This window comes from Macrotis lagotis, chromosome 7, assembly GCF_037893015.1.
Source record: "Macrotis lagotis isolate mMagLag1 chromosome 7, bilby.v1.9.chrom.fasta, whole genome shotgun sequence".
NCBI lineage: Eukaryota > Metazoa > Chordata > Mammalia > Peramelemorphia > Peramelidae > Macrotis > Macrotis lagotis.
In genome coordinates this window covers 71151515-71177961 of record NC_133664.1, presented here as the reverse complement: position 1 = coordinate 71177961, position 26447 = coordinate 71151515, and the positions used below count along the sequence as shown (strand labels likewise).

Below are 26447 nucleotides of genomic sequence, written 5' to 3'. Positions count from 1 at the left end.
TAAGTCCTAGGTTACAAAGGAAAGCAGAAATATCCCCTGCCCTCAAGGAGCTCCCATTCAACTGGGAATACAATATATAAAATGACTAGATGCCTACAATAAGAAGGAAAAGAACTGCAGATGAGGGAAGCCTTAGGTTAGAACTGATTTGTCTTGAAGTAAACCAGAGAAATCAAGAGGCAGAAGGGGCAGAGCAGGACAGGAATATCAAATGCAGGCAGTCCTGTAAAGCTGTATTAATAAATTATATACATAGTAAGAAGTAAAGAGTAAAAAGATTAGTCAAGTTGGAAAGTTTTAAATGCAAAAAATATTCATATTTGATCCTTCAGGTAAAAGGGAGTCAGTGGGTGTCCACCATAGTCAGACCTGCACTTTAGAAAAATCACCTTTGCAGTTCAGTGAAAGATGGAGGAAGCAGAGGCAGGGCAGTCATAGCCTAGGTGAGAGGCGAAGATGGCCTCATCTAGGGTTGTGATGAGAAGGCAAGAAATGTTATGAATCTAGAGGCATCAAAATTTGGCCACTAGATCTAGACTGGATCCAGGAGGTAAGAGTGAGGAATTGAGGATATTACTAAGGTTGTAAGCTTGGGTGATTGGGCAGACAATCTTGATTAAGATAGGGAGGTTTGGAATGGGGAGGAGGGTTAGAGGTAAATGGTAATTACTTTGGTTTTGAACATGTTAAATTTGAAATGCCCATGGACTCTTCAGTTCAAGATGTCCAAGAAGCAGGTAATGACTAGGCATGGTGGTTTACATTGGTAGTACCTGCTTCAGAGGAAACTGAGGTTAGGATTTCTGAGCCAGGAGGGTATACATAAGTCTCCACACCAATATAATAAAACCCTGGGGCTATCATGTTAATTGGCTTAAGTCAAAAAATGGAGCCCTATGAGTATCAGTATGAGAGGGATCATGAGTGGCTGCTATACTGCCAGCCTAGGCAACTTGGGGAGATGCAGAATTTTAAAAAAGAAGAAGGAGAAGCAGTTGGTAATGCTTGATTATAACTCAAGAAAGCATAAGGTTGGATATACAGATCTAGGAATCATCCACATAGAACTGAACTAATGGAAACTGATAAATTTGAATTAAAAGATGACAGTTTTTAAACTTATAAGAAGTTCAGAAATTTTCACCTTCTAGTAAATTTTCATGAAAGCATATCAATAATATCAATCTAATAAAATCATAAACACTTCAAAAAGACATACTACATATTTATTAATTATATATATTACCAAAGATTTTATAGCTTTATACTTAGTTTGTATATAACCATACCCACCATAATTCTTCTACAAACAATAGCATTTGCAATATTATCATCAATATATTGCAACAAAGTCCAACCTTAAGGTTGGAACTTTATATACCTTAAGGTATATAAAACTCTCCCCTAATATCTATTCAGATGAATCTATTTCTCCTACCTACAACTTGGGGAATCATGTTGGGCTCTTGATTACAGGAATAAAATTTGGATGAATATAAAAACATTCTTGGGCATTTGGGGAAGCTTGAACAAATTATAAGAAAATAATTGCTTTGGGCCGCTAGGTGGGGCAGTGGGTAGAGCACTGGCCCTGGAGTCAGGAGTACCTGAGTTCAAATCTGTCTTCAGACACTTAATAATTACCTAGCTGTGTGGCCTTGGGCAAGCCACTTAACCCCATTTGTCTTGCCAAAAACAAAAAACAAAAAAAAAACCCTAAAAATAAATAAATAGTTGCTTCCTTCTCTTTATTATTTCCCTATAGCTATATACTTTTTCTTATAATTTCTAACTCAAGAAACTTTCTTTACTGTAGTATTCCTTAAGTGCCAGGGCTTATGTGTTAGCAATTGGAAAAAGCCACCTGAAGCTAAGGAGGCAGAAACCAAACTGAGAGAGGAGAAAGAGAAAACTGAAAAAACCCATCTGGGTTGATAACAAGATATCTCTGCAGCACTAAGACAAGCAAAAACTGAAACAAAAAACTGAAAAAAACCCAATGAAACAAACAGGAAAATTAGTTATTGGGCAGAGACTCAAGGGTGGCAGAGTCCTTCTGAGGATAGGAGGAAAAATGCAGATTCTCAAGGGAGTTAACTGTCTAACTAACTCTTGAAAACTTTAGTATTTTTATTAAAATCACCAGCATCCCCATTCTCTGGCTGGCATTAATGAGGTGATAAAATTATGGCTCAGGGCACCACACCAGCTTCTGATTCAACTTCCACTGTCAAGCAATGAGCATTTGCATAGTAGCCCTTCACCAAGAACACCTTCTTGGACCTTAAGTCAGTATTTCTTGAGGGAATTGGGAGGGACAAAGAGTCCAATGCCTATAATAATTCCAAGGAATGCACATTGTATTCTTCTAGGTCTTTGTCTAATCTTAGTTAGCAATTGGGTAGATGGATCTTGGATGTCATCCAGAATCCAAATAAGAACTGAAGCAGATTAGTATGAGTTAAGGTATCCTCAGATAGTAAGTCAACAAATTGACATCCTAAATGAGAGTAAAATGAATTACCACTGTATCTGCCAGTTTCTGAGAAGTCTTCTTATGCAGGTTGCATTAGCACAGTTGGATTTGTCTCCCTGCTTAGGAGCTTCCAAGGATGGTAAAATGATTAGTTCTCTATTTGCGTGGACTCTTAAGGAACATGACAAGTTAAGACTAGTCAGTCTCAAATCTCTTAGTCACTGACTATAGGAATGAGGCAAGTAAAAGGAAAAAGTGAATATAAATCACAATTTAATATGTATTCTGGATAGATGCATGCATAATATTTGGACATAAATCCTAAATAGGCAACGGGGAAGCCTAGTTATTCTGAGGGTGGGTTTAAAACATACATTTCTGAAATATGCCCCCACTGAGCTGAAAATGCTTTTGTAATAAAAAATAAATCTTTACCTGAAAGACTGAATAGAGTAGCTTAGCAATGAAACAAATTAAAGACCCCAGATTGGGAATGATTTGAAAAGGAAGACCAAGAGGGGGGAAAATTTTATTTAAGAACTGGTAGGCAGGGCAGCTAGGTGATACAGTAGACAAGAGCACCAGTCCTGGAGTCAGGAGGACCTAAGTTCAAATCCAGACTCAGAGATTGAATAATTATATAGCTGTGTGACCTTGGGCAAGTCACTCACTTAACCCCCCATTGCCTTGCAAAAAAAAAAAAGAACTGTTAGACAATCACAAGAGTTTTAAGCCCAGCAAAGATGAGTAAGTGAGTCAATTTAGTTAAGGTTACAATTACCTCAAACAGCACAATATCCAAAAAATGAGGAGAGAGCTATGGTAAATTGAAATATCACAACCCATTTATAGTAAAGTAGAGTTGACCAGAGTTGCAGTAATTCTGCTGACCAGTCTGTTGGATCTCCTACCCAAATATATACTGAACATATACTTTATGTTACTTGTAATTGCAGTATCAGAAATTGGCATCTCTAATGGGCAACTATGCATCAATCCTTAAACAAGCCTCCATGATCCTCCACTAAAAAACATGAGAAAAACAGGAGTATTATTCCTTGAGTTCCATCAGAAGAGATGTCCAGTCCTATTCATGATGTATCTTCTGACCCTGAAATACAGACATTAAGTCTGCTTAAAAGAGAGGACTCTTTAAAAACTAACAATCTCTTGCCTGCTACTGCTTGAATATGGATAGGTAAGGTTTAAAAAAATACAGAACTGGTAATCTATAGATAGGGCTATTAGGATACTTGATATTTCAGATGTCTAAACTGAGGTCTTAACAACAACACAGCTGCTTATAGTTTCTTGTATTCATAAATGTTAAACTGAATTGACTGAAAAATATTTTCAAGTGGACCTGTTATTGAATGGTTCCTAGACAATTTGAAGGAACTAAATTCCTGAGAACAATGTAGATGAGGATAAGACACCATATCCCACTAGCATGGTGCTTCCCTGTCACAAATGAGGCTTTAACTGGGAGAGTTTCTTTTCTCATACTGTTTTACTTTTTTCTATCCTGTTAATTTGTAGGAAAATACATTAGGCCAAGATATGATGAAGGGTTAATATGATCTCAGAAGGATGGTTCCCATGCATATAAGATGCTTCAAGCTCCATGATCAAGTTTCTACGATTCAAGATTTCTACGATATTAAGATAAAGGAGGGGCGGCTGGGTGGTGCAGTGGATAGAGCACTGGCCCTGAAGTCAGGAGTACCTGAGTTCAAATCCGGCCTCAGACACTTAATAATTACCTAGCTGTGTGGCCTTGGGCAAACCACTTAACCCCAATGCCTTGAAGGAAAAAAACCTTAAAAAAATTTAAAAAAAAGATAAAGGAAAAATAAACCAAGACTTCAGTTATTAAAATGAACCCTCCACCTCTGGTGTTCATTAGAAAGCACTGGATTAGTGGCAGCTAGGTGGTGCAGTGAATAGAGCACTGGCGTTGGAGTCAGGAGGACCTGAGTACAAATTCAGCCTCAGTTAGCTGTGTGACCTTGGGCAACTCACTTAACCCCATTGCCTTGCTAAAAAAGAAAAAAAGAAAAGAAAGCACTGGATTACTTTAATAATTAATGAGGGCAGGCTAAACTAGGTGGCACAATAGATAGAGCACTGGCCCTGAAGTCAGGAGGACCTGAACTCAAATCTGGCCTCAGACACTTAATAATGACCTAGCTGTTTGACCTTGAGCATGTTACTTAACCCCATTGCCTTAGGAAAAAAAAGCAAAAAAAAATGAGGGCATAGTCAAGGGAAAAAGCATAACATAACCCATATAGCTAAGAAACCAATGAATGGAGTTTATGATTTCTCTCTCTCTTTACATACACATACACAAACACAAACACACACAGAACAATATAGATATTAGCTTGTGGATCCAATTAAATATCCCTGCTAAACTATTATGTGCTCCCAAAATTTCATTTCTATCTTATTAAATTGTGATTTTTTTTAATGAGGCAAATATCTCATACTAGACTAGGTTCTAAGGTTCAATTTGTAGGCCTCAGAAAAATTGTAGAACTGCACAATCCAAATGGCATCCTATATTCATACAAGTCAAATCCAGTCATCTTTTACTTCTTTCCCCTTCATATCTTGATTGGGTTTGATTCACTCCAAATGTGAATATAACTCAAGTAATCAAAGGTAGAGAATAATGATCCCAGATCTTACCAAAGTCATCAGGGAGATAGAGTATCATACATAAACCCTTCCTCTACCTCAACTAGGCCAAAACATCTCTACAATCTTGTCAGGGAATGAGCTCCAGTGAGGGATCTGGTTAGGCTCTAAATGGGACTGAGCATACAGCTAGGCTAAGTAATACATTCAGAAATAGTAAATGCAATGACTTGGCTGTGTTATATTAGTCAACCAAATCCCAGGATTACTGAGAAAAGAGAGGCAAGAAGTAACAAGTTTTAGAATCAATGTATCACACTATTTTTCTGATGGGACCATGTAACCTCAACAGATCAATAAAAGCTGCCCTGTAAGTCACTCTATCACAGTTCCAACTAACCTCTGGCAGCTCTAGGTCTATTCACTCTTCAAGAGGGAGAGAGAGACAATAGTTTCCTAAGGCCTCAATGATACTTCCAGTATCTAGAAAGGTTCTGTTGTCTTGAAGTTGCAGATTGAATCACAGTAGAGACTGAAGATCAGTTTTGTGTTCTAGATGGACCTGAGACCCAAAATGTGAGAATATATCTATGAGCAGGACCCATTTTGGTAAAATCACAAAGAGGGAAAATGGCAAAGAGGAAGGAAAATATATCCTCATGTAAATTACAATATAAACCAAAATCAAAAGAAATAAAAGATCCACAAATAGAATGATGCAGAAGGTCAAGCAAAAGATTTGCCTTCCAATGAAAACTAACACACCACTATTTATAATAGTTCAGAACAGCAGTCATCTAAATGCCAACACCCTGATAGGCTAAACCGTACAAGATAACAGATAAAACGTATCTACTTCAGTCTCAATTTATTCACTTAATAACACCAAGAACTGTCACTTCCTCCACATACTGAGCAGAAACAGCATTGTCTGATTCCTGATCTCTCAGCAGTCTATGAAGTGACCTGACAGGAACCACATTTTGCAATTGAAATATCATACAAGGTCTTCAAAACATTTTGTATATATTATTAAAGGGTTAATACCCATTCTGATCCTGGGCAAAGCCATATGCTGGTTCCCTTACCCAAGGTCCCCCATCACCTTTGCATGAACTTGGTTGTCTTTGTGTGTGCCAGATACTCCCTTTAGAAACTAGCCATTCCTGGAGGTTGAATCTTGGGAGGGTTGGCTACCCACCCAGAGGCTCAACATTTAATTTCAGAACCTTGGCCGTGAGTCTTCCCAGGTCATGCATGTACTCTTTACATGTCCTGGTTAAGTGCCAAAAAAGCTTATATAAACCTAATGGCAACGTGCCACCTTTGTCTGGGACCCCATAAAAGTCCCTAACATTGGCCAGCCCCTTGGAGTTTCACCCATGGAAAGGACGCTTTGCCTGGGATATTTTCCCAATCGAGACTCTGAAGGCTGTACCCCGGAACTCCCCAGCCACTGTTGATTCAGATGTTGGTGCTCCCCGATTGGTGATGTTTTCTTTTAATATCTAACTTTATATAGGCTTTTGCTCTTCTTTTTATTATATTGGGACTTATTGTTTACTTTTGCTGTAAAACTGATTTATTTCTACCTGTTTTATAATCACTTTACTAAATATACTTTTTTTTTTGTTTTGTTGGTATGTGTCATTTGTGTGTCATGTGTCATTTTGTAGAAGCGAACAGAAAACAAAACTCCTTAATCAAACAATTATCTAATTAGACTCTCACCACAAACCTGAGAAGTAGGTGCTCTTATTAGCCCCATTTTACAGAAGAGAAAACTGAAGTTTAGTCTAAGGTAACTCAGCTATTAAGTTATTAAAAGAGTCTGAGGTAGGAGTCAAACCCAGTTCTTCCTAACTCATATTTCAGTACTTTAACCCTTATACCACACTGCCTTTGAATGAAAGGGCAATCAAGTTTTCATATATTTACTGCCTTGATGGTGAGGAAGTTACTACTTTATTTCTATTTAGTATCTGATTAAAAGAAGTCAAAATATTAAGCTATATTCATGTCAAGGATATAAAGCAAATGGATTATGGGGCAAAGCTAAAATCAATCTAGAAAATAGAAGGGAAAAGTCTAATCCCTTCACCTAAAGTCAGGCAAGGCAGCCTGGTGGACTGCTGGGCCTGGTCAGTGGTAAAATGACAGATACAGGACCACCTGAGCTATACTGATTTATTGCCATTCATAGTATACCTACTTTTTCTCAGATGGGCTGGAAAAGTATGTTTGATCCACTACTAATCTGACCTAGAACAAAGTTAAGTCTCAATTCAAATACATTGTTAAATAAATACAGGTAAATTGGAAGCTTCATCCACTTAGGTGTATCCAGGTCCTCCAAAATTTGATCTACTGGATGGGTAACAGCATGCCAAATCTTACCTTAGTATCCACAAGGAATAGGCATATTTTGTCAAGATTCCTTTTTTAAGTATCTCAGGTATCTACACAAGGTTACAAAAATCTCCTTCAGCCACCCCAGTATATTGTCCAAAAATTACTTGTTATTTGTAAAAGAACAGCACAATGAGTAACTTGTTATAGTAGGCCAGATACCACAAGGGTCACTTTGGCCTGGTATATGGGGAGAGCCAGAAAGTGGAAATCTAGAAACAATTTGCATTGAGAAAGGCCTAAGAGGTTCTCACCTATCTTGGAAAAAATCTGAGTGATCCCAAGTATTTTCTAAGGATAGGATCTGGTTATCTAAAGGGGTTTGCAGCATTGTTCAGAGATAAGTATCTAGCAGTACAGTGCCACCCAAACCACTCCAGGCTAAGGGAAAGGGTCTCAAATCAGGGTCACAGACACTCCAGAGAAAGTAATCAGCACCCTCTACTGGCTGGCCCATTTGGAGTTATTAAACTCAGTCAGTAAAGGGATCTCAGCACCAAACTTCTGTGAACCAGCCCCTCCCCCAACACAAGATCTTAGGAAAAATGAAGAAAGGTCATTGGAAAAGGGGGACCATAGAAAAATAACCTGAAAGGTAAAGACCCTAACTCAGAGAGATTTACAAACTCTGAGGAGAATATGATTTGGTCTCCAACTCTGAAAGACTTCTTTGAAGAAATCAGGATGGAGTTTAAAAATCAATTGGAAAATTTGGGAGAGAAGATTAACACCTTGTAACAAGAAAACAAATCCTTGGAAAATACAATTGGACAAATGTAAAAAAAAATAATTCTCTCAAAACCTCAGTTGGTCAAATGGAAAACTCTTTCAAAAATAGAATTAATCAGGCAGCTAGGTGGCACAGTGGATAGAGAGAACTGGCCCTGGAGTCAGAAGGACCTGAGTTCAAATCCAGCCTCAGACACTTAATAATTACCTAGCTGTGTGGCCTTGGCAAGCCACTTAACCCCATTGCCTTGCAAAAACCTAAAAAAAGTGTATAAATCAGTATAAGTCTTCAATCATTATTGCCAGCCCTCCTCACTGGGAAAAGGAACATGTTGCATGGTGAAGTGTAAAAATAGAATTGATCAATTAGAAAAGGAATTGCAAAAGGTAAATGAAGAAAATGCTTCTCTTAAAAAAAAAGAACATAGTCTATGGAAACTAATGACTTCATGAGACAACAAGAATCTGTTCAACAAAACCAAAAAATCAAAAAAAAAGAAGAAAAAGTAAAATACCTCATTGGCAAAACCGCTGACTTTGAGAATAAAATGAAGAGATACAACATAAGAATCATTGAGCTTCCTGAAAATATTGAAGAAAAAAAAGCCTGAAGTTAATATTACAGGATTTAGTGAGGGAAAATTGCCCTGACATCATGGAACTAGAGGGCAAAATAGTTATTGAAAGAATACATCGATCCCCTCCAGAAAGGGATCCCAAAATGAAAATGCCAAGGAATATTATGGTCTAATTCCAGAACCATCAGATAAAAGAGAAAATTCTGCAAGCAGCCAGAAAGGAACAATTTAGATACCAAGGAGCCACAGTAAGGATTACACAGGACCTGGGTGCATCAACTTTAAGGGATCAAAGGGCCTGGAATGCAATATTCTGAAAAGCAAGGGAGCCAAGGATTCACTATCTGACAAAACTGAGCCTACTCTTCCAGGGGAAAAGATGGACATTTAATGAAATTGGAGACTTCCAACTTTTTCTGATGAAAAGACAAGAGCTTAATAGAAAATTTGGACTTCAAACAGAAGACCTGAGAGACATATGAAAAGGTTAAAAAAGGGGGGGGGAAGAAACTACTATCCAATAAGATGAAGCTGGTTATCCATACCTGGGAGAAAAACTAATAACTCTTGTGAATTGTAACTCTATTAGAGATAGGGCAATAAAGAGTTAGCAATTATAAATTTGAATGTGAATAGGATGAACTCTCCCTTAAAACATAAGTGAATAGCAGAGTGGATTAAAATCAGAATCATATAATATGCTGCTTACAGGAAACTCATTTGAAGCAGAGAGATGCATATAGAGTAAAGGTAAAAGATTGGAGCAAAATATTTTTTGCTTCAGCTGAAGTGAAAAAAAAGCAGGGGTAGCAATCCTTATCTCAGACAAAGCAGCTGCAAAAGTGGATCTCGCTAAAAGAGATAAGGAAGGAAACTATATCCTACTAAAATGTATGATAGACAATAAAGTAATTTCAATACTAAATATGAGGGGTGGCTAGGTGGCACAGTGGATAGAGCACCGGCCCTGGAGTCAGGAGTACCTGAGTTCAGATCTGGCCTCAGACACTTAATAATTACCTAGCCGTGTGGCCTTGGGCAAGCCACTTAACACCATTGCCTTGCAAAAACCTAAACAAAAAAATTGCTAAATATGTAGGCACCAAATGGTATAGCATCCAGATTCTTAGAGGAGAAGTTGAAGGAGTTAGAAAAAGACATAGACAGCAAAATTCTACTGGTGGGAGACCTCAGATTTAGATAAATCTAACCATAAAATAAACAACACTGTACACCCTAACAGCAACGTGGGGGTGATGATCAACCTTAATGGACTTGCTCATTCCATCAGTGCAACTATAAGACACAATTTTGGATATCTGCGATGGAGAATACTATCTGTATCCAGAAAAAAGAATTGTGGAGTTTGAACAAAGACCAAAAACTTATTACTTTTTTTTTAATTTTTGCAAGGCAATGGGGTTAAGTGACTTGCCCAAGGCCACACGGCTATGTAAATATTAAGTGTCTGAGGCTGTATTTGAACTCAGGTACTCCTGACTCCAAGGCCAGTGCTCTATCCACTGCACCACCTAGCTGCCCCCAAAGACTATTACTTTTAATTAAAAAAAAATGTTATTATGTAATTTTACCAATTTTACTTCTTTTTCTTCACAAGGATATGATTTCTCTCTCATCACATTCAACTTAGATCAATGCATACCATGGAAACAATGTAAAGACTAACAGACTGCCTTCTGTGGGGGGGGGGAAGCAAGATTAGGGGGAAATTATAAAATTCAAAATAAATAAATAATTTTTAAAAAAAAGAAAAAAACAAATACTGAATGAAACAAAAAACAACAACAACAAAAAAAAGAAAACAGAAAAGCACACCAAGGCTACATGATTATGGGTCATCCTAATCTTAGAAACAGTATGGTATAGTAAAAAAAAAGCACTGAATTTAATGTTGGAAGGTACAGGTTCAAATTCTGGTTAGGCCATTTACTAGCAATATGACCTTGGGCAAGTTATATAAGGTGTCTGAGCCTGAATATCATAGAATATCATCTGTTTTCTGCCTATGTCACAGGTTTACTGAAATCAAATGATACAGTAAATGTAATAATCCTCTTTAAGCTGGGAAACACTATTTAATTAATTTTGTCATTGCTTTAAAATCCTGAAGACAGTCTAAAGACAATAAAGAGGACTATGTCATTTTGTGTAGTGAAAAAAAAGCCTTTTCTCAGAGAGTCACTGGCAAGAGTTGTAAATTATCTAGCTGAGGAATTCTTCATCTTTTTCCAATAAGGACATTTTTTAATTCACTTAAATCTTATGATTATTTTTTGACAGAGGAGAGGAATATGATGTAGATGATAGTAGTAGAAGTGAAGGACAGCTTTCAGCTGTGAATCATTACAATCCATAGACAGGGTTTTATGACAATAGTCATGGGCCATGCTCCTCTCTTCACAGGGAAGTTGTGCAAGCAATGAGAACAACCTAGGACACAAATCATGTAAGGCAAGTTTCAAAATCAACTGATAGATCATGATTAGCTTCTTGGGAACCACTGACCTAAGTAAGAAAACTCTGACACCAAAGGAAATTATCTTTCAAAGTGGTCTATTGTCACCACAATGATGGACAAAGCACAGACTAAAAGACTTATAATTAACCAGTGGAGGGGGAAATAAAATGTTGAACTCATGGGTCTCTGAAAGGTAGCTGGTAGTTATAAAGAAGACACTGAAAGATGTAAACATCTAGCCAACCAGAAAATCTTGTCCCAGGACAGCATAGAAGATTCTGGTAGATAATATCCCTGAAGCATTGCCTGAGAAGCCAGTGGATCCTGGATAAATCAATTCTATCCCTCTAGACTGGAGTGACTTTAGAAACATAAATTATTTAATTCTGCATATGGAAGAGGGAAGTTCCGCCAAGTTTTCTAGCATGATTAGTGTTCCAGGTGATCATTCTGTTAGTAAATGTGGACTCCAAAAGAAACTCTGAGCCATTATTATTACTGTTAAACAAAAGCTACATACAGGTGGATGTTCCTCTCCTTCTGACTTTAAATCTTGCTCTGGCAATTGATCTTCATTGAGGTCAAATCCATAAGTTCTTTCTAAAGAAGAAGAAATCTGTCAAACAAAAACAACAATAAAATAATGACATGATTACAAAACTTAATATCAGCTTAGTCTAGTCAAACCATTGACCCCCCAAATACTATCAGATTTTGTATTTATCAAGAAAGAAAGCATTTTATAAGTTCCGACTGTGTGCAAGGCACCATGTCAGGCAATGAGGATACAAAAACAAAAATCAAACAGTTACAACACTCAAGTAGTTTAGAATTTTATTCCCAGATAAAATATGTCTGTCTTCTACCCATAATTCCAAAGGAAGTGGTCAAATAAACCAGGCTTGTTTTTTAAGAAAGATTTTATTTATTTTGAGCTTTACAATTTTTCCCCTAATCTTGCTTCCCACCCACCCCCCACAGAAGGCAGTCTGTTAGTCTTTACATTGTTTCCATGGTATACATTGATCTAAGTTGAATGTGATGAATGTGAAATCATATCCTTAAGGAAGAAAAATAAAGTATAAGAGATAGCAGAATTACATAATAAGATAATGTAGTTTTTTTTTTAAATTAAAGGTAATAGTCTTTGGTCTTTGTTCAAACTCCACAATTCTTTCTCTGGATACAGATGGTATTCTCCATTGCAGATAGCCCCAAACTGTTCCTGATTGTTGCACTGATGGAATGAGCAAGTCCATCAAGGTTGATCATCACCCCCATGTTGCTCTTAGGGTGTACAAAGTTTTTCTGGTTCTGCTTATCTCACTAGGCATCAGTTCATGCAAATCCTTCCAGACTTCCCTGAATTCCCATCCCTCCTGGTTTCTAATATAACATTAGTGTTCCATAACATACATATACCACAATTTATTAAGTCATTCCCCAAATGAAGGATATTTACTTAATTTCCATTTCTTTGACACCACAGACAGGGCTGCTATGAATATTTTTATACAAGTGATAATTTTACCCTTTTTCATAATATCTTTAGGGTAGTGGTATTGCTGGATCAAAGGGTATTCTCATTTTTGTTGCCCTTTGGGCGTAATTCCAAATTGCTCTCCAGAAAGGCTGGATGAGTTCTCAGCTCCACCAACAATGTATTAGTGTCCCAGATTTCTCACATCCCCTCCAACATTGATCATTGTCCTTTCTGGTCATGTTGGAGAGGTATGAGGTGGTACCTCAGAGATGCTTTAATTTGCATTTCTCTAATAAATAATGATTTAAAGAAATTTTTCATATGACTATGGATCACTTTGATTTCCTGTAAATTGCCTTTGCATATCCTTTGACCATTTGTCAACTGGGGAAAACCAGGTTTATTTTAAAAAACATGGAAAATAGAACAAGACCTCTGTTTTACTTTTGCAAAAGTTAATACAACAAATTCAGAACTCAGAGTAGAATCATAATTGTTTTAAAGAGTTTCTTACCTCCTTAAGATGGTTAGTAACTTGCTGAATAATTTGCTGATCATCTAGAATGTTATCTGGATTTTCAGATGGAATAGGTATGGCATGCTTTAGCATTGATTCTCCTTGTGGTGGAGGAGCAAGGATCATTAATTCATTTTCATTGATAACTTTTGTGCTACTTTTTTTTCTTGCTTTAAACAATCCTGTTGAAAGAACTGAAACTTTTTTAGAAGATGTTTCTGAATTTTCTGGACCTAGAGAAAAAGTTGTGGTTTTAATTTTTGATGACTTCATTTTGTTTTTTTATATATCTTCCAAGGTTTAGATGTTATGTTCTTGTTTTTCCTATGAAAAGAAAATTAAAATAATCAGAGAAAATTAGTTTTTGATTCCTAAGAAAGTCATCCTCTCCTTAATGTACTAAACTATAAGTTATATTCTTAATGCAATGACTCAGATTATTGCAATGTTTCAGATATTTACCATTGAGAGCAGTAGGATACATATAGTAAGGAAGCATAATAAGCCCAGCAAAAGTAACTTATATACTTTAAGAAATTGTATTAAAAATCACAAGAATCTAATGAATATTTGATAGCCTGTGTGTGTGTGTGTGCGTGTGTGTGTGTGTGTGTGTGTGTGTGTGTATATACCTATATATATGTATATATACATATATATATATATATATATATTTATAATCTAAAGCTGAGAAATCTTCTCTAGTTGGAGGAAAGAAGGAAAGAAGGAAAGGTAAAATTATTCCATGTTAAGGAATGTCTGACAACCACAGAGCTGTATAAATTTTGCATAATTACAAATTAGCATTTCCCTAGTACCTACCCTGAGCCAACCATTGTGCAAAGTGCTTTACAAATATTATCTCATTTCATCCTCACAACAACCCTGGGAGCCAGGAGCTATTATTATTCCTATTTTACAAATGAGGAAACTGTTAAGTGACTTACTTGTCCAGAGTCAAACAGATACAAGTGTCTGGTGCTGAATTTTTGAACTCAGATCTAACTCCAGGCTTTGTATTCTATCCACTGCACCATAAAAATGTATTTATATGTATTTATTTACATATATATTATATAAAAGTATATATACAACTATACAGTACAATGCAAGATTAAAGCGTGCCAATTTAACAACTTCCAATTCTGCATCCTTTTCAACATTCCTTCTCTCACTACCTTAGCAGCATGAACCTGTACTTATTAGCAAGAAGGTAAAGGATATCCCTTCTCAAGAAAATAGCTAGAACTAAGGAAGCCAATTATTTTATTAACTGACCTTATATACAAGAAAATAAGGAATAAAACATTTAAGTCTCCAAAAGAAGATACAAAGAGACATAATTCAGGAACATAAATCATAATCATGAAACAAACACTGAAATAATATACCAATGTGTTATAAGCAAAATATTTAGTATATCATAGTGCAAATATGACGTTTCTCCCTGTTGATGCAGAAAAGCTACACCTAAACAAAACATACTCCAAAGAATCTCAGAAATAGAAAGCACAACAAGGATGTGCTGATAAATATTTACTGACTGTCAAAAAAAGGTATTCGTGGCACACTTAAATTTAATCTGCAATACTAACTTTTTTTTTCTAGCAGGAGTCTAGACAATCAAAACACTAAAAACAACGCACCAACAAAGCAAATCCTGAATTGAAACTTTCTATTGTCTGGTATGCACTGGATCCTGCACACCCTAGAGAACTCATTTAATCTGAATTAATAAGAATTCTCTCTATAACATCACCCAAAAGTGGTCAATCAGTCTTTGTCAAATCTCTCAAGCTTCTCTCCAGGTATTCTCTTCCAATTTGATAATTTCTCATTGTTAGGAAGTCTGAATCAAAATTTGCCTCTGTGAAACTTCTACCTAGTGCTCTTGGTTCTTCCCTGTAGGATTAAGAACACATCTAATTCTTTATCAATAGTAGCAGACTTCAGATACTAAAAGACTGATCAAATCCCCTAAGACTTCTTTTCTCAGGTTAAAAACTCCAGTCCCTTTAATTGATATGTTTTTGACATTACTACAACTCTAAAAATATTTATCTTAAATTAGTGTTGTTAACAAAGGCAGTCTGTGAACTTTTTTAAAAAATTATTTTGTTTTTTAAATATGCATTATATATATATAGATAGATAGATAGATACAAAAAGAAAGAATCCACAGGAATTAACATAAAGAAAACTTTAAGATTCAACACTCCATAACTTTATTTTAATTTAGTTATTTAAAAAACTGTTTTCTGAGGTAGCTACAGGCTTCTTTAAACTGCTAAAAGGGTCCATGACACAAAAAAAAAGTTAAGAACGTGGGCACTGACAATATGACCAGAAAAGACAATGATCAATGCTGGAAGGGATGTGGGAAATCTGGGACTCTAATGCATTGTTGGTGGAGCTGTGAATTCATCCAGCCTTTCTGGAGAGCAATCTAAAATTATGCTCAAAGAGCAATAAAATGTGTGTACCTTTTGATCCAGCAATACCACTACTAGGACTATACTCTGAAAAGATTATGAAAAAGGGCAAAAACATCATTTGTATAAAAATATTCATAGCAGCCCTGTTTGTGGTAGCAAAGAATTGGAAATTGAGTGAATGTCCATCAAATGGGGAATGGCTGAACAAATTATGATATATGTATGTCATGGAACACTATTGTTCTATTAGAAACCAGAAGGGATGGGAATTCAGAGAAGCTTGCAAAGATTTTAATGAACTGATGCTGAGCAAAAGGAGCAGAACCAGAAGAACATGGTACACCCCAATAGCTACATGGGGTTGATGATCAATCTTGATGGACTTGCTCATTTCATTAGTGCAACAATCAGGGACAACTTTGGGGTATCTGCAATGGAGAATACCATCTGTGTCCAGAGAAAGAATTGTGGAGTTTGAACAAAGAGCAAAGACCATTATCTTTAATTTTATTTTTTTAATTTTTTAAAAAATTTTTTAAGAAAGATTTTATTTATTTTGAATTTTACAATTTTCCCCCTAATCTCGCTTCCCTTTCCCCACCACCTACAGAAGGCAGTCTGTTAGTCTTTACATTGTTTCCATGGTACAAATTGATCTAAGTTGAATGTGATGAGAGAAACATCATATTCTTAAGGAAGAAAATAAAATATAAGAGATAGCAAAATTACATAGTAAGATAATGGGTTTTTTTCCCCCTAACTTAAAGGTAATAGTCTTTGGTCTTTGTTCAAACTCTACAATTCTTTCTCTGGACACAGATGGTATTCTCCATTGTAGATCCCAAAATTGTCCCTGATTGTTGCACTGATGGAATGAGCAAGTTCATTAAGGTTGCTCATAACCCCCATGTTGCTATTAGTATTGCCTTTAATTAAAAAAAAAAAAAAGGTATCTTGTTATGTAATTTTATCATCTCTTATATTTTATTTTTTCCTTAAGGATATGCTTTCTCTCTCAACACATTCAATTTTGATCAATGCATAGCATGGAAACAATGTAAAGACTATCAGACTGCCTTCTGTGGGAGGTGGAAGTAGGGAAGTGAGATTGGAGGGGAAAACTGTAAAATTTAAAAAAAACAATAAAAAAAACATGGAACTGAATACTTTCTAATTTTCACAGTACTTTTCTCAAAATAAACTATGAAGGATAAGAAGCACCATGATCCCCTTATGACAGAGGTATATGATAAAAATGCACTAAAGAAAATTTTCAGAGACTAGTGTGTGGAATAAAAATCTAATTAAAAAATATAGAGACTCCTCTGAGTAAAAAAAAAAAGTTTATTTTGTTTTTTTCTCTAGAAAAGGGCACACTCCAAGTCTCACAAAGGTAGTGAAGATTAAAGAGCTGCCCAAAAACTGACAGTCAAGCAAGATTATATAGCCTAACTCGATCCCCCTTCTCGTTCCTATTGTCCCTCTCCATTGACTCATTGGTTAGTCTTCAGAGTTACATTCTATTTATGAAATCTATCCCAGCAACAAAGGAAAAAAATGAAAGGTTTTTGTAAAATATTACCTCACCATCCAGATGGTGAGAATAACCTTCAGGTTATTATAACTAGAATTAATCTTATTGAAGTAATGTACTTGTCTTGCAAGGTGTAGGAACAGTCTACTTATCATCAAACAAGAGGAGTCTTATGAGCTTCATTGGAATGCAAGGTTTTTCTCATGGGAACAATCTGCAAATCTCCCAGTTAAGATAATTTTATCATCAAATAGGTAACTAACTCAAAATGCAAGGTCTCTCTGGAAATAGTTCACTGTTCCCCCACCCCCAACAGAATCAGGAGGTTGTCTGGCTTGGAATGCAAGGTCTCTCCCCCTCTTTCTTCTAAGAATAGTCTAAGAGTAATAGTTTGTCTTTATTTTAATGATTTTTAACCCTGAGAGGACTTCACTAGGAATATTAACTCTTGAGGGAAAATTCCACTCACCAGTCTGAGCAAAATTAAGTTTTTATTTGCTTTTCTCAAGAGAAGGGCAGACTCATGATCAAAGAGCTACACCCAAAGGATAGTCAGCAAGATTATATAGGTCTTAACATAAATCCCCCTCCCTAACCACTTTCTCCTTTAACCCACTGGCTGAGTCTCCAGAGGCACAATCTGATTCGTGGAAAATCTACCCCAGCAACAGATACAGAGAAAAGAATGAAATGTTTTCATAGTATTTTTCCCACCAGATGGTGAGGTAACTTGGGACCTTCATCTCTATCTTAATGAAGTTATGTTTATGGTTAGACTGTCCTCCCAGTTTGCAAAAAGAGCCTTATCATAAAGCAGGTGGCTCATGAGTTTCACTTTTGGAATGCAAGGTCTTTATAAGAATAGCCCAGTAATAGTAATTTGTTTTTCTTAATATTTCTTAACCCTGAGAGGACTTCACTGGGAATATTAACCCTGTGAGGGTTTTACTGGGAATATTCCACCCACAGATATGGACATTGAGGCTCAGAGATGCTTCTTGGGGTCACACAGTGTAAAACTCTAAGAAAGTATTTAAAATTAATTAGGAATAGGTTGTTTACTAAAGAGAGAAATTAGAAGGGAGGATGTGGGAAAAAGAATAAATACCAAAAAACCTATCAATGATCAAGAATGAGACATTGAGTAGGGGATACATTCTAAACTATACACAAAGTGAAATTTCAGGAGATATGAAATGATCCTAGACAAAAAGTACCCAGTAAAATAAATTTACTGAATTTTATGTGAATTTTGTCTACGTCATCAATCCATTTTGGGCCCACTTAAGTGAATAGGTAGACTACTAGGTGCTCTGAATCAGTGTTAAAGGAACACCAAAAAAAAAAAAAAAGGTTAAAACCAATATAGACTAATTCAATTTAATGAATAGCACTGTTGGCTCAGAACAGTTTTAAATAATGAATTCATCACTTTTCAACTAGATAAAACTTTCTGTTTTCAACATATCTAGAAACAAAGATAAAGAAAAATAGTTAAAATGCATACAAGATAATAAAATCTTATCCCAACAATGTTCAAAGTGAACTGTTAACAATAAAATTCCACAAAGCAAATAAAATATGAGATGCAACACAAGTAGGAAAATAAGTGGTATAAGACACCCCCAAAAATCTTCAAGTAGATAAATAACAAAAGAATTCAAGCAAGAGCTTTTAAAATGAGAGAAAATGGAACTAGAATTAAAATATGCTAAAATGATCAGGATTAATTGTGAAAATAATGAGCAATAAAAAAGAATGATAATAGAAAACCTGAAAAGATATGGAAAAGCAACTACAACAAACTTACTTGAACAAAAAGAAAATTGTAGACACAATACAGAAAAATAGGGAAAATGGAAAGTAGCTCCTATACTGAAAGAATTAGAAAATATAAAGGTAAAAATAATGGTTCTGGAGGAAGAATCAGGATACAGCAATCTAAGGATTACTTGATTTCCAGAAATTTTAAAAAAAGAAAACAATCTTAAGACTACATTCCAAGAAATCATTCTTTAAAAGATTTACAAAATTATCAAAAAAATGATAATATACAAACAGAAAGAATTCACAGGAACCTCACAAGAAAAACATTAAGATTCAAATCTTCCAAAAGCATTATAGTTCAGCTCAAGACCAGTTGCAAGAAAAAATAAAGTTATAACCTGCTAAGGGACATAAATCAGAATTGAAGAAAATTTTTCAAGTAAGATTAGAAACTACTGAAGAAACACAGTTATTTAAAAAATTAAGCTTGTTACAAAGTTAGGGTGAGAACTTAGCAAAAATAGTACATTATTTGAAGGTAAAGAGATAGAATTTGGAAAACAATACAACTTTGAAAAATTCACATTGATGGGTACTTCAAAGGAATTTTTGAAAACCAGTCAAACCTAAAAGCCAAAAAGTAAAATATTTAAATTCACTTACTTACTAATCAAAGTAAGATATATTAGTTGACAAAATGTGCCTCATGAACCAACAGATCTAGTGAAGCCTACTGATCCCTTCTCTGAATGTTTTTAGATGAATAAAATAAAATATATATGATTACAAAGGAAGTCAATTATACTGAAATAAGTTTTAATTTTTTTCCAGTTCAAGTTCATGAACTCACTAAAATCTTGTGCCAAGTGGAGTATAATACTAGCTTAACCATTGTGCAGACCTGTTGGTCAGAAGAACCAAAAAAAGAAGGAGGCAGAAAGAGAAACATAATCCCAAAAGGAATATGCTATTTCTGATAGTAAGGGGGGGAAAAAAGATATTTGACTAGGGGGTCTTTTCAACTGAGTGATTAGAAGACTAAACCTGAAATAGCATAATGGAGGACTACATGTGGTTGCCAAATCTGTATGTCAGGACATATTTGTGTTAGGAGGGCAGCTAGGTGGTGCAGTGGATAGAGTTCAGGCCTTGGAGTCAGAAGGACTGAAACTTGAATCCAATCTCCAGATACTTGACACTTAATAACTGAGTGACCTTGGGCAAGTCACTTAACCCTGATTGCCTCCCATTCAGGGCCCTTTCTAGTCATACTGATGGCTCTGGAGGAGAAAAATGAGGCTGGTGACTTCCCATAGCACCCCCTCACTCAAATCCAGTCTACCTACTTGTCATGACATCATCTCCCTGATGTGGTCTTTCTCAAAAAAATGAAGGACATTCATTTGTGTTAGGAATTCTCTGAATGAGATGATCAAGGAAAACCTTGAAACTACCTCCAGTAGGAGGAATGTTTGACGAGGATCATCATGATTTTATAAATTGTTTCATTTGCAGTCTTTGTTTTACTAATGACAATTAAGCAAAATGAGTATTTGACATCTTGATGGAATGAAAATTGGGTATTTAGCTTGTTCTAATTATATATAATTGGATCTATTTCATCAACTACAGAAAATCAATAGTTTCTTCAGTGGGTTGTCATTAATGATATCACAAGTATTTTTAAGTACCTACTAAATACCAGGGCCTGGGCTAAGTACTGGTGATACAAAAACAAAAATTAAATAGTCCCTGCTCCAAAGGAGTTTATTTTAATATGGAATCATGCTTATATGTAAGCATATTAAAAAGATCTATCTTACTATAAACAGGTACCTGATTCAATAATGATTCCTATGTCCAGTAAGAAGCTATTTTCTTATTAAATTCTGCAACACATTACAAGTAGTCTTGCAAAAGAGAAGTGATATAAAGGGCATCATCAAAGAAATGTGTGAATAAAATAGATGAGCTGAGCATCTGGCAAAAGCAAAAAACGTCAATGAATGGACAACCTGCATATTCCACTAGTATCCTCAAAATATCAAGAGAAAATAAGATCATTGGAAATTTGGGTTAACTCCCAAGGTGAAATAATGGACAAGAGTAGAAGAGGATGAAAAGACACAGACGAAAGAAATATATGGTAAGATTAGTAAATCCACTTGAGCATTTACAAAGAATACAATGGGATCATAGACAATCATGAATTCCAGTATTGTCTCAGGAGCCAGTAATGGCAGAGAGGTTAAATGGCCACTCTGCATGTATAGATTTGGCATTATTACATCAACACAGACTAAATTCAGGGACAGCTAGGGGTCATAGTGAATAGATCACCAGCCCTGAAGTCAGGAGGGCCTGAGTTCAAATTTGACCTCAGACTTAATAATTACCTAGCTGTGACCTTGGGCAAGTCACTTACACCCTATTGCCTTGCAAAAAAAAAAAAAGACTAATTCAGGAGCAAATGATTAAAACTGTCAGAAAGCTAAAATGGAATGGGGAATTTCAAACTTTCATGTAAAAGCTCTATAGGGTACAAAGTGGAGAGCCAGACAGGTCACTTTTGACACTGACTGAGATCTAGATAGATTCATGATGGAACACAATATTATGGAAGCATGGGTATGACACTGAGCAGTGCCAGAAATGGAAAATGAACAATATGGTGGGCAAGGAAGTTATTATAATAAAGGATATGTTTCCTAAAGGGAATTGTCTGAGATGAAGATGGTTGGCACAGACTACATTTGACATGGAGGCTGATAGTGATGGTTGTCTTCCTTTCTAAAAGAAGACCATGACATTAGGGAGGTGATGTCACCATCAGCATGTGAACTGGATTTGAATAGGGAAGTGGGAGTACTGTGCTGTCACCTGACTTACTTTCTTCTCTTGAGCTATCTAATCTTAATTAATTAATTAATTAGTTCAGGACTACTGGGGTAAGGCAGAGGTAAGTGAGTTGCTTAAGGTTGCACAGTTAGTAAGAGTCAAGTGTCTGAGACTGGATTTGAACTCGGGTTCTCCTGACTGCAGGGCTGGTACTCTAGCCACTGCACCTGTCATTTTATAGGCATACATCTGATGACTAAAGGCAACTAGAGAGAACACATATTCCCTAGCTACATAACCACATAAAACTAAGAAAATTATTCAACTGTGAGTTGAAATAGTGATTCTCTAGATCAGTGTTTGTGATAGAATAATGTATACCAAAGTCAAATCTTCCCCAAATTTATTCCTGAGTAAAAATAAATGAATAAATAAATCCCTAGCAGCAGTGGTAAGTAAACTAGACAGAACAGGAAGACTCCTGACAGTAGTTCTTAAAAGACTTGCAAGTTAAAATATGAAACCCCTAGAAAATGAAATCCCAGGCTGTTTGTTCTGGGAGCTATAGAGCTGGGAAGATGAATTATACATTTTCATGCATTGCCTAAAAAAATCAACATTATAAATAAGGTGGCACAAGACCCTTTCTCTGATTAAGGATCCTTTATAATGAAGGGGCCCAACGGGTTATCAGGAAGTTGGCCAATAGGTATTGGCCCAGGAAAGACAGGAGTTATAGATTCCAAGAATAAGAACGGGACTTAGTAGTAAGCTCCTGAACAGAACTGTTTCACATAGTCACACAAGCGTTTTGGTGGTAAGACCTAAAGAGGACTGGGAAGACTGGATATTTTCATTTTAGAACGTAATGGGAAAGGAATGGATGAGTTGCTACCTGCTTCTGTGGAAGGGAAAAAAGAGCAACTAAAGGATCAGGAGTTGAGTATTTACAGAGTACAGATGGGATGAAAACTGGCTCAAATCCTCGGGTGCCTTTGAGACCCTGGCTAGGCCAAAGGTCTCTCTCAGGATTGGTCCCGAGGGCACCGGTCCGTTTCTCCGTCTGTCCTCTTGTCACACGGCTCTACCCAAGATCCCAAAGGGAGGGGAGACGCAGCTGTTAGAGCCGGGGCACGGGTGGTTCTCTGCTGTTGGGGGGAGCGCCCTCATCTTCCAGTGCGGGTAACAATGTAACTCTTTGGCAGTGTGAGTCAAGGTCAAAGTCAAAAGATACTCATTTCACATTGCCACTAAGGGGGGGGCTTAAATCTCATCTTTTCTACTTTAGGAGGAAGTGGAATATTCTCTTCTAGGAGTTCCCCGGGGGGGGGGGGGCTGGGCAGGCGTCGCCCCCAGAGGCACCTCCAGGTTTCTACCTGTCGGAGGTGGTTAGAGCTCATGTCCCAGAATGTCAGCAGGACGACAAGTGGCTAAGGCGGGGGCGAGGCTCTTCTGAGGGTGCTGGCGATTTCGAGTCCTGTCTTGCCCGCCCAGAGGCGGGCTCCCACTGCCCTCCGGTCCTGGGCCCTCGCCCGCCCTTCGGCTGTCATCGGCGCAGGCAAGGGCTCTGACTGGCAGAGCGCAACGGCTCCCGGCGCTCAGCGCGCATGCGTGCCACGGCCGCCGGCCCGGCCCAGCCCGCCGCGGCGGGGCGGGGGAGGGGAGAGCGGATCTGGGGGCCGCGAGGGTGGGGCCGCGGAAGCTCGCGCCTCGAGCCCCGCGCATGCGCCGCGCGGGCTCCTGCCCTCCCCGCCCCGCTCCCTCGCCCTTCCGGCCCAGCCTTTGGGCCCAGGCCCGCCAGTCCGGACAGACATGACGAGGGCGGGAAGGGAGGCGGCCCGGGGGAGGCGGCCTGGGCCCCGGGGAGGCGGCCTGGGGGAGGCGGCCTGGGCCCGGGGAGGAGGGAGCCCGCCCGGGGGAGCAGGAAATGGCAGGCAGAAACCGCCCTCTTCCTTCCACCCGCCCCCCTGAGCGGGAGAGAGGGCAGCTAATCCCAGAGCCCCAGGACCTTTTTTTCCCCCCCTTAAACTATTGTGACTTAACAGTGTATTTGGATTTCTTTCTAATCTATGTATTTTATACAATTAAAAAAAAGCATTCATTCTGAGACAGAATCCATAGCTTCCCCAGACCTCGGCTCGGCACCTGTTTTACAATACAGTCCAAACTAATGGCTCCAACATTCCCATCTGCCTTTCGAATTTTATTTCCCATTCTGGCCCTCCACACACTCTGCTTTTTATTGTTTACAGTTGAACTGGCCCGGTGGCTGGTCCAGCAAACAAGCTGCCATCTGCCCCTCCATGGTCCTGGCCCTGCTGGCCGGGACACATTCTAACCATGCGTCGGGCACGAGGTTACCCCAATGCCTCGCTCCATGTCTACCTTTTAAATGTCTTTCTTCTTACTGACCCTCATCCGTTCTTACTTACTGATCCTCAGTGTTAAAAATACATTAATAACAATGGCTGGGCCAGCTGGGGGTATACTGAATAGAGCGCTGCTTCTGGAGTCAAGTCGGGAAGACTCACCTCCATGAGTTCAAATCTGATCTCAGGTACTAATTGTGTTGTAAGTCACGTAACCTTTTTTGCCTCCTCTATAAAATGAGCTGGGAAAGAAAATGACAAACCTCTCCAATATCTTTGCCCGGAAAACCACAAATGGGCCAACAAAAGTTGGATACAACTGAAACGATTCCACAACATAGACTGAATCATCATCTCCTGTAGTCCTTTTAATAGCCCTTTAAAGCTTTCAAATCAGTTTGTATATACTATCTCATTTGATCCTCACAACAACCAGGTGAAGCTGGTGATAATAGCTACAATCTCCCAAGGATATTGTGAAGATTAGATGATATTTTTGTAAAGTTCTTTGCATAGCTTGAAGTACCAAACAGTGATTTTTCACCTTCTGACTCTACATGACACCATTTGAGGATTTCTTGGCAAAGATTTTTCAAAGATTTTAATTAGCATTAATAAGATATTAGAATGATTTGCCATTTCATTCTCCATCTCATTTTATAGAGGAGGCAAAAAAGGTTACGTGACTTACAACACAATTACTATCTGAGATCAGATTTGAACTCATGCAGGTGAGTCTTACTGACTCCAGAAGCAGCGCTCTATTCACTAAACCCCAACCTGACCCAGCTATTGATATTAATGCATTTTTAACACTGAGTAGGGATGACTTAAGTGACTTAACCAAGATTACATCTAGTAAGGAAGGCTGCTTTTGAAGTGAGATCTAAGATTCTATCCACAATATAACCTAGCTGCCTCCTAGGGAACAGACCCTTGTTTGATTTTTTTGTGGGTTTTTTTTTTTTGCTTGGTAATAAGGCCATCTGGGTAAAGTCCCTTACACACTAGGTAGCAGTCACTTAATACAGGTTTATTTAATTGGATTGTTGAATGAGATATGGCAATATTTGGGCAAAATCTAGATACTCTCCTCAGCCCTTCTACTTATAAATGTCTGAGACCTGGTAACTGGTGCCACTTTCCCTTGGCCTCCAAATAGAGCATGAAATGCAAGGTCATTCAAATTCAGTTGAAATCACTTTTCTTGTTGTCTTAAGAAAGTTTTTTAAAAGACTAGAAATAACAAAAGAATGAGAGAAGATCAGCAGTATGGACAATTTCATAAAAACAAAAGCACAAGAAAACCTTAAAATGACTCATTTCCAAAAACCAATTCCACAGTCACCTGAAAATGATTTTTGTCTACTCAAAATTTTCGAGAATACCCTGTTAGGATTTCCAGTTATGTCTATCACATGCTTCCTTGTAATTTTGTCACCTGTGTAAGTTTCATTCCCCTTCCATTGGATTTGGGAAGAAAAAGAGAGGACAAAGTGGTCACTGCTTTCAGGTGCTGCACAAAAGTCAAGAAGGATAAAAACTTATCTGAATTAACCAATATGAAAAAGGACATTGCCTTCCTGTAAATGTCAAAGGCCGAATTACTTCTTTCCAGAAGAAAGGAAATGGAATTAATAAGGGTAAAATTTAGCTCTGGGCCCTTTGAGACTTTATCATGTTTAGTTAAAGTTAAATATAAGCTGGGAGAATTAAATATAGCGATTGTCCTCTCTGCCTATTTATACGTATATATGTATACATGGTTATGTATATACTGATTCAACTAGACAACTAGGACTAGAGCCCTGGTAACAAGATTGACATTTTTATTTTAAAATGTGTAGTTAAGGACTCACATACCAGGCTTTCTCTTCACGACCTACTGTTGAAACCACTTCCACCCTCATACTACTGAAGTTTGCATAAAGTTAGAGAATTGTAGAACCTTGAAGCCGGAAAATATTATAAAGATCCTCTAGCCAGTCCTCCCCCCTCCCCCCCCCCAAAAAAAACAATTGCTGACTCTGCCACCAGTTCTCTGATAAATAGAACACATTGGTGGGAAGGTAAAAATGTTTTCAAGATTGATGAATTTTTAAAATTTGTTGGTAACAGCAAAAGTACAACCCCTTTCCTCTTCAAAGGGAAAAAGAAACAAAATAATCTAGATTTATTTCTAATAAATTT

The 26447-nt window shown here is 37.4% G+C and overlaps 1 protein-coding gene across 5 annotated transcripts in view; it reads right to left on the bottom strand.

The window, feature by feature from the left end:
* The window catches only part of CCDC7 (coiled-coil domain containing 7), a 117172-nt gene extending 93637 nt beyond the window's left edge, over window positions 1-23535 (bottom strand). For 4 of the 5 annotated variants that reach the window (XM_074193117.1, XM_074193120.1, XM_074193118.1 and 1 more), the window contains exons 1-3: window positions 23265-23535; window positions 13312-13638; window positions 11835-11930 (exon numbers count right to left, since the gene is read on the bottom strand). In XM_074193117.1, coding sequence (XP_074049218.1) covers window positions 11835-11930; window positions 13312-13587 — 372 coding nt within the window. In that variant the 5' untranslated portion in view covers window positions 13588-13638; window positions 23265-23535. The remainder of the gene's footprint in view (window positions 1-11834; window positions 11931-13311; window positions 13639-23264) is intronic. The other variant, XM_074193121.1, reaches the window with a different exon arrangement.
* Between the last annotated feature and the right edge of the window lie 2912 nt (window positions 23536-26447).